An 8,547-nucleotide genomic window follows, 5' to 3' on the forward strand; every position below is an offset into this window, starting at 1 on the left:
AGTACTGCACCACCCTGCATAAACAACACCCCCCAGCACGGCACCGCTCTGCAGACACAACTTCCCTGAGTGCCGTGCCACCCTGCCCAAACAAGCTCCCCAGTGCCACATCGCCCTGCAGAAACAATCCCCCCAGTGCCACACTGCCATGCAGAAACAGCCCCCCCGAGTGCTGCACCACCCTGCCCTAACAATCCCCTCTAGCGCCGCACCACCCTACAGAAACAGCGTCCCCAGCACCGTATTGCCCTGCAGAAACATCCCCCCGAGTGCTGTACCACTCTTCCCAAACAACGCCCCCAGCGCTGTGCCACTCTACCCAAACAGCCCTCCTAGCGTCGCACCTCCCTGCAGAAACAATTCCAAGTGCTGCACCAACCTGCCCAAACAATCCCCCAGCGCTGCACCGCCCTGCAGAAACAACCCCCCCGAGCGCCACGTCACCCTGCCCAAACAACCGCCTGAGTGCCATACCGCCCTGCAGAAACAAACAACAGCTAAGCACTGCCCAGCTGCAACAAACAAAGAAAAGCCCTTGAGTGCAGGTCCGCCGAACCAAAGAAACCCCAGTCCTGAGCGTTGCTCTGCCCCCAAAGATTAGCCGCCCCTTACAAGGTGCCACCCCACGCATGTGCTTGGTCGGCTGCTGCCTGAAGCCAGCCCTGCCGGGTACACCCCAGCTGCAGCACATCGTGTCATAGCAATCTGAAAGCTTTCTTTGACAGGATAACGAGTCTTGTGGATAAGGGAGAAGCGGTGGATGTGGTATACCTAAACTTTAGAAAGGTTTTTGATACGGTCCTGCATAATATCCTTATCTATAAACTAGGCAAATACAATTTAGATGGGGCTACTATAAGGTGGGTGCATAACTGGCTGGATTACTGTACTCAGAGAGTAGTTATTACTGTCTCCGAATCCTGCTGGAAAGGTATAAAAAGTGAGGTACCGTAGGGGTCTGTTTTGGGACCGGCTCTGTTCAATATCTTCATCAACGACTTAGAGGTTGGCATAGAAAGTACGCTTATTAAGTTTGCAGACGATACCAAACTGGGAGGGATTGCAACTGCTTTGGAGGACAGGGTCAAAATTCAAAATGATCTGGACAAATTGGAGAAATGGTCTGAGGTAAACCGGATGAAGTTCTATAAAGACAAATGCAAAGTGCTCCACTTAGGAAGGAACAATCAGTTTCACGCATACAGAATGGGAAGAGACTGTCTAGGAAGGAGTACGGCAGAAAGAGATCTAGGGGTCATAGTGGACCACAAGCTAAATATGAGTCAACGGTGTGATACTGTTGCAAAAAAAAGCAAACGTGATTCTGGGCTGCATTAACAGGTGTGTTGTAAACAAGACACTAGAAGTTATTCTTCTGCTCTACTCTGCGCTGGTTAGGCCTCAACTGGAGTATTGTGCCCAGTTCTGGGCACCGCATTTCAAGAAAGATGTGGAGAAATTGGAGAGGGTCCAGAGAAGAGCAACAAGAATGATTAAAGGTCTTGAGAACATGACCTGTGAAGGAAGGCTGAAGGAATTGGGTTTGTTTAGTTTGGAAAAGAGAAGACTGAGAGGGGACATGATAGCAGTTTTCAGGTATCTAAAAGGGTGTCATCAGGAGGAGGAGGGAAACTTGTTCACCTAAGACTTCAATGATAGAGCAAGAAGCAATGGGCTTAAACTGCAGCAAGGGAGATTTAGGTTGGACATTAGGAAAAAGTTCCTAACTGTCAGGGTGGTTAAACACTGGAATAAACTGCCTAGGGAGGTTGTGGAATCTCCACCTCTGGAGGTATTTAAGAGTAGGTTAGATAAATGTCTATCAGGGATGGTCTAGAGAGTATTTGGACCTGCGATGAGTGCAGGGGACTGGACTCGATGACCTCTCGAGGGCCCTTCCAGTCCTAGAGTCTATGAATCTATGAATCCCTAGAAGGTTTGAAGCAGCAATTTCAGTGGTGGGTGAGGGGACACCCATGGACTTGTTGCTGAAAAAGGGATTTGTGGGCAGCAGCAACCACGGGGTCAGATGTGTGGAATTTAGGGACCAATTGGGTAACTAAGCAATTGATAAAGCAAACTGTAAAACTTCAACACCAAATGGATGAGCTACTGGCACAGCAACTGGCTGCGATTGCAACAGGCTTGGGAAGAGTGCGGCGGAGGTGAAGCTGAGGTTAACCCCATGGCCAGGGGACATCGTGACGTGGATGAGGGGTGGCTTTTGAAGGCAAACCTGGGGGAAGGTGTGTTTGGGAATCCAAAAAGCTCAACTGTGGGGCTGGCACCTGTGTAATAGTTACCCTGGTATCTTAGAATGGGGCAGCAACTAACGTGGGTCCTCATGAGCCCTATGGGAGTAATGAGAAAGGGAAGAGCTGGCTGGGAACCACTGGGGGATAAATGGGGTGGATGGAATGGTGTAAAATGGACACACAGTCAGTTAAGTGTTTGTTCAGAGAACGTATTTCGATGGGTCCCTCCTCGAGGGCCATGGAGGAGTAGAATTAAGGGTCTGTTGCAAATGGGGCCATGGTCGGGGGAGGTATATATGGTAAACAGGGTGTTTTGCTAGGAATGTAAATATTCCCTTTCTCTGGCAATATCTGGTCTCCAGGATCTGAACAAGAGCCCATGAGCACTGCAGAGGCAGCTCGCTGCAACTGCCAACAACTGGCCACATTTAAAATAGATTCTCCAGAGTCGTGTGAAAAGGATGTCAACCCTGGCATAGAATACTGGAGCTGGAAGGGACCTCAGGAGGTATCTAGTCTAACCCTTCGCTCAAAGCAGGATCAATCCTCAGATCCCTAAATGGGCCCCCTCAAGGATTGAATTCACAGCCTTAGGTTTAGCAGACCAACGCTTAAACCACAAAGCTCTCTCTCCACTATCCAGAGGCGGAGCAGCAGCTTTTCTGGTGGTGGCCTGGATCTTGGACTGTATTACAATGGCCAGGGCTCACAATCTTACTGTGGATTAGCCTGGCTATTGGCCCGTTTATTAAGTGTGCTACTCTCAGACACCAGCTGACGGTCCAGGGACACTTCCACCAAACACGTCACCGGCCACCAACAGTACCCTGAGCCGGAGCCACATCCTGCATCGACTACGAGAAAGGGACTGAGAGACTTTGTCCATTGGACCATATGAACTGGAAACATAAACTCACTGAACTCTCATCAAATGAGGGTCAATCCACCCTCCTCATCGTATCCTCCCATTATACCCCACACCCAACATAGCCATTCTATGAACAACGTACCCTGTTCTCAGTGTCTGTACTTTGACCCGTTAACCTTTTACCCCCAGTGGCGGATATTACAGATCATGTATTCCTTATGCCACCTGATCTTAAACCCAACTTTGCACCTCTTGACAAGCTGTACATCATTCTCTGATAACCAAAAACTTCTGCCTTTAAACTCTGTACTGTTTTTTTATTTTAAAGATTATCTTAATAAAATATTGCAATGTATGCTGCACTGGTTGAGGGGGACAACCCCTGGTTGTCACATATGAGTAATGTAAGAGGCCCTCCACCGAAAGCGTAATAGATGACCCAGACCCAACCTGCTCGGATCGATTACTATGGGGAGTCTGAGACACTGATTGGAATATACTTGCAGTATGTCCATAGGAGGGAAAGTGCAGGGCACCCAGGGGGCAGTGGGGCAGATGGAGCACTGACACGTGGCATCTTGATACCTGGCGCTATCAGGAAATGTGTGGCCGTACGTCTGATGCTTTACCAGGGCCGGGACACCTGGGAAGGTGGGTCCTAGAAGAAAAGAGGTGGTGTGTTAGGAGTATTAATGTCAGTGTAGGATCCAGGTCTATAGTTTTCCCTGAGAGAGGACTTTGAGTTCGGCTTGTCTGGAGGGTTTTCGGTATACAGTTCTACTAATACGTATGATCAAAGACAGACACGGTATCTGTAGCTTTTGCCTAAACCCGCTGGGTTTGTTGGTATAATGGGAGTAGATAACAGCAGTTAAAGTGTTACTGGGCATGGGGGGAGTGTAATATACAAGCCCCCAGTTGAAGACTGCCCCAACTCCTTACCCCTCCCAGGGGATACCCAAGGGGTGGGACGAAGACCCCAACTTAAGACCCTCCAAAACGGAACATGACCATAGGTTGTAAGGGGTGGGACTAGGGGCGTGCCTTGTGGGTATATTTGGTCCTGCTAAGAAGGAGGAGATGGGAAATGGGGACTAGGGATGGGGAGCAGGGACACAGGCGCTGTCAGAGCTGGGAACGGAGCTCTGGGGAACAGACACCATCAGCCAACCCCAAGAACCGTGGCATTGCGTGCACTTCAGGCTGTAAGCCCTGGATATAATGGAAACCATTTCAAGCTGTTACCCCCTGCACTGCTAGTTCCAGCACCTACGGGTCCAGGGAAGAGTTAAGGGGATTTCAGGCAGCCTCTTCAGTCTGAATTGCCAGGGGAGTCAGCGCTCAGCCCCGTGACTGGGTCCCAGCTCATCTTGACCCTTGATCTGGGGATTCACGAAGCTCTGGGGGTGATGCCCAGTCTAGTACTTGGCTTAGGAACCGTTTCCCCAGCACAGGGAACCCAGAGGGTCTAATTCTACCCAACCGAACGGGAGCTGGGGTGGGTCTGGCCCTGCTTTAACCCTTTGAGTTCTCAGCACAGCCTTCAGAGGGGCGTTTCTCAGCCCTGGGGAGAGGGGGGCAGGACTGTCCCAGCCGTGGGCAGTGGAGTGGCTGTGGGGGCAGGGAGGGTGAAGTAAGACACACAGGGGCGCAAGAGGGGGAGTGGCCCCAGTAACTCCTGTGGAGACACGTACACACAATCCCACACACAGACCTACTCATACTATCTCCTTATGGCCTGGGACGGTGTCCTCGTTCCCAGTCTCCCCCTGTCTGGAGACCCGGATAGTTCCCTTCAGCGCAGGGAGATCTCAGCAGCGACCAGCAGGGGCTTAAGCCCCCACACCACCCTTCCCCCTAGTAACTGCCATTAAAGCACATAGATCAGTGACCCCTCCCCGTGGGGGTGGGAAGATAGAATCTGCCACACCCCTGCCCCCTCCACTCTCACACAACACCCTGGGCACCTGACACAGCTGGGAAGGGGTGCAGGGACCTGCCAGGGACAGGCACCCCTGAGTCATGAGCTGCTGTGACAGTGCAGGGCCCTGGGTGGGGTTAAAGGCATCGGATCCTCCCAGGTCCAAGGGTCGCTGTGCCTGGCAGGACCACCGAAGGCTGAATGGCACTGGCTCTGCCCGGGTCCAAGGGTTGCTGAGGGGGGAGCAGAGGGTCTGGACCTGTTACACACCCTCACAGAGGGCTCTCACCCCAGGCACGGGACTGTTCTCCCAGCTGCAGATATCAGCACAGGCCCTTGAGTTGTTCCGGGAGCACGCCAAGGAATCAGCTCAGCTGGTGCCAAGGTGCAGCTGGCTCTGGGCTGGGAAAGCCAAGTAATAGCCTCAGTCTGCTCCCTGCAGAGCTGAGCCTCCCATTGCCAGGCTGAGGCGCTGGAGACCCCTGACTTTCAGGAGAGAGGACCTCCACAGCGCTCCCTGCAGCACAGCTCCCCTAGTAGTGCATAAGGACCAACACTGACGCCGGGAGGTCTGTCTCTGTCCCAGCCCTGCCATGGCACGTCAATACTTCACCCACAAGGGAGTGCTGTTCCCATGCATGGATTATTCCCCCGAGAATCTGAGCTACGTGGAGAATGAATTCCAGGTGCAGGATGACGATGTCTTCAACATCACCTACCCCAAGTCAGGTAGGGGAGAGCGGGGGGAGGTGTGTAGGGGGGTCCTGACACACACAGGGACATTAGATGCAAACACCAAACCTGTCACATGACCTGATTTCCTAGATGCCAGACTCCAGGAACCCCTCCCCCAGCCCAGGGTGAGACAAAGCAGGCTGCTCCCTGGGGCCCAACTCACCCACCTGGTGCTGGGCTGACTCTCTGCAGACACACTCTAACCTCCGGCTTTCTCCAGAGCCACCGGCAGGGCCAGGAGACCCCTGGCACAGCACAGTGAGAGCTTCTGATTTTAGCGCTGTCAATGCACCTCAGCTGATGGGGGCTGGGGACCAAGACTTCTGGGTTCTCTCCCCGGCTCTGGGAGTAGAAGGGGACCTAGCAGGTTGAGGGGTTGTTTGAGGCCCATTAACTCTTTCATCCCTAGGCACTAGCTGGATGCTGGAGATTCTGAGTCTGATCCGTTCTGATGGGGACCCCGGCTGGGTGCGCAGCGTGGTGAACTGGGACCGGGCGCCCTGGGTGGAGAACGATCCGGGTCTGGAGGCCGCCCTGAAATACCCCCCGCCCCGGCTGCTCTGCTCCCACCTCCCCATCCAGTTCTTCCCCAAGTCCCTTCAGCGCTCCAAGGCCAAGGTGAGAGGCGGGAGAGCAGGGGCTGCAAGTCAGGATTCAGGGGCACCGACAGGGCTGTGCGTCAGGAGAGGGGTGAATCCAGGGCTGCTGATGGGTTTGAGTTACAGCAATGTGGGTGCGTGAAAGAACAGGCAGCAGGGTGCGGCGAATCCTTCTCCCCGCAGAGGGTGGGCAGGTGATGGCCCGGGTTGGGTGACTAATTGCTAAGTTCACTTGGCATTCCCCTCCCCTGATTGTTAGTGACCCCCCTCCCTTCCCCCCAGATCATCTACACCCTGCGCTGCCCCAAAGATGTCCTGGTCTCGCTGTACCACTTCTCCAAGATCCTGCGCCTCTTCAAGGACCCTGGCTCACTGGACTCCTTCCTCGAGGACTTCCTGAGCGGGAACGGTGAGCAGCACCCTGGGGCCCTCGAGGGACCTGCTGCAGCTAGGGACACGCAGGCAGCCTCCCCTCGCCTGATACCTGGGCTCCCAGCCACTCATTGATGGGATCCAGTTTGTGCATCCCCAGCCAGCTCTGAGCTGCTCTTTGCCCAGCGCTTAATAGGCGGTTGAGTGGGGCTTAAGAAGCTGTTGCATGGCCGTCTGGCCATGCACCATGGAGGGAACATAGGTGGAGGTAGTGCTTAAGTTGTGCCACTGCCCTGGCATCTACAGGCTTGGCAGTTCAGAGCCCTCGCACCTCCGGACCTGGCAGTTCAGGGCCCTGGCACCTCCGTGCTTGGCAGTTGAGAGCCCTGGCACCTCCGGTCTGGCTGCATCAGTTATGAACGTAAAAAAATTGCTTGAGCCCCGGCACCACTTTAATCATAAATTGATCAGTGGGTAGAGGGCTGTGTGGTGCCAGCCCTGGAGTCACCGTTCCGCTCTCCCCTGCACAGTGGTGTATGGCTCCTGGTTCGACCACGTCACCGGCTGGATGGGTCTGAAAGGCAACGAGAACTTCTTCTCTATCACGTACGAGGATCTGCAGCAGGTAGGGAAACCACCTCCTTGGGCCACACACAGATAATTCCAGCCCTGGGGTCACGCCCACACATAACCCCACCCCCTGGTGACACCAAACGTAGCCCCACCAACCACCCCACATGTAGCCTCCCCCCGAGCCACCCCACATGTACCCCGCCCCTGAGCCATCTCCACACGTAACCCTGCCCCAGGCCCCCAGCGAGGTGCTCTTCTAGGCTGTTGGCAGCCCCAGCTTCCCAGGCCTCGGCATCCATGTCCCGGCTGTTGGCTCCTCCTGGCCTTTGCATTCCTCTGCCCCTGGCCTGGAACAGGGTCTGACCTCAGGTGGCCAAGGTGGCTCATGGCCAAGGCCCTCTGCCCTTGAGGGTCTCTTCCTCAGCGCCCAGCGGGGAGTAGGACCCTGCGCGGGGAGGGAACTGAGGCACAGGTGGACCATAATATTGTCGCCCTAGAATCACCCTCTTCATGGCAGCGGGTGTCTCCCCCAGGATCTGCAGGGCAGCGTGCGGAGAATCTGCCACTTCCTGGGGAAGGAGCTGAGTGAGGAGCAAGTGGCCGCGGTGGTGGAGAACGCCTCCTTCCAGAGCATGAAGGGGAACAAAATGTCCAACTTCTCCCAGATGCCGGACGAGTCCATGGACCACCAGAAGGGGGAGTTTCTGAGGAAAGGTGAGTCCAGGCCTGGGCTAGCAGGGGGCTGCGAGCTGGGACTGAGGTGCATCAGCAGAGCTGCGGGGGCAGGGCTGTGGGTAGGGAGTGAGGGGCACCCTAGACCATATCCCCTGTGCTTTGCAGGGATCTGCGGTGACTGGAGGAACCATCTCTCGGAGGCACAGAGCCAGCGATTCGACACAGTTTTCCGGGAGCGGATGCAGGGTCTGGGCCTGACCTTCCCCTGGGACTGATGGCCTGACGCCCGCCACATCTGTACCTGCAATACACCAGCCCTGTGCCATCAATGCGCTGCTTCTCTTACTGTGCCCTGGGAGATGCCCCCTGGGGCAGCCTCACTACGGCATCAGCAATAGGCAGAGCTGGGCTGGGGCATGTACCCGGCAGAGGTCAGTGAGGACACGCACATGGCACGGCTCAGCTGAAGTGTATTTAAAATCTGTCCATTGCAGCATTTTCCTGGTCCTGCTTGCAGGCAGGGGCCTGTGCAGGGCAGTGTGAAAGTCT

The 8,547-nt window shown here is 54.9% G+C and overlaps 1 protein-coding gene across 1 annotated transcript; it reads left to right on the forward strand.

Annotated features, from left to right (window-relative positions):
* The first annotated feature begins 5,637 nt into the window (after positions 1–5,637).
* LOC127038453 (sulfotransferase 2B1-like) lies at positions 5,638–8,273 on the forward strand. The gene is made up of 6 exons (XM_050931074.1): positions 5,638–5,773; positions 6,189–6,397; positions 6,661–6,787; positions 7,281–7,375; positions 7,857–8,037; positions 8,164–8,273. Exons 1-6 carry the CDS (start codon positions 5,638–5,640, stop codon positions 8,271–8,273), a joined length of 858 nt encoding a protein of 285 aa, XP_050787031.1.
* Positions 8,274–8,547: the final 274 nt, after the last annotated feature.

This window comes from Gopherus flavomarginatus, chromosome 20 (assembly GCF_025201925.1).
Source record: "Gopherus flavomarginatus isolate rGopFla2 chromosome 20, rGopFla2.mat.asm, whole genome shotgun sequence".
Lineage (NCBI taxonomy): Eukaryota > Metazoa > Chordata > Testudines > Testudinidae > Gopherus > Gopherus flavomarginatus.

What these genes read in the sequence shown, in the direction of transcription:
- LOC127038453 (XM_050931074.1), top strand. Translation starts at nt 5,638, where the DNA reads ATGGCACGTCAATACTTCACCCACAAGGGAGTGCTGTTCCCATGCATG. An exon ending in CATCACCTACCCCAAGTCAG is followed by an intron (nt 5,774 to 6,188) that starts GTAGGGGAGAGC and finishes TTTCATCCCTAG; the next exon opens with GCACTAGCTGGATGCTGGAG. An exon ending in TTCAGCGCTCCAAGGCCAAG is followed by an intron (nt 6,398 to 6,660) that starts GTGAGAGGCGGG and finishes CCTTCCCCCCAG; the next exon opens with ATCATCTACACCCTGCGCTG.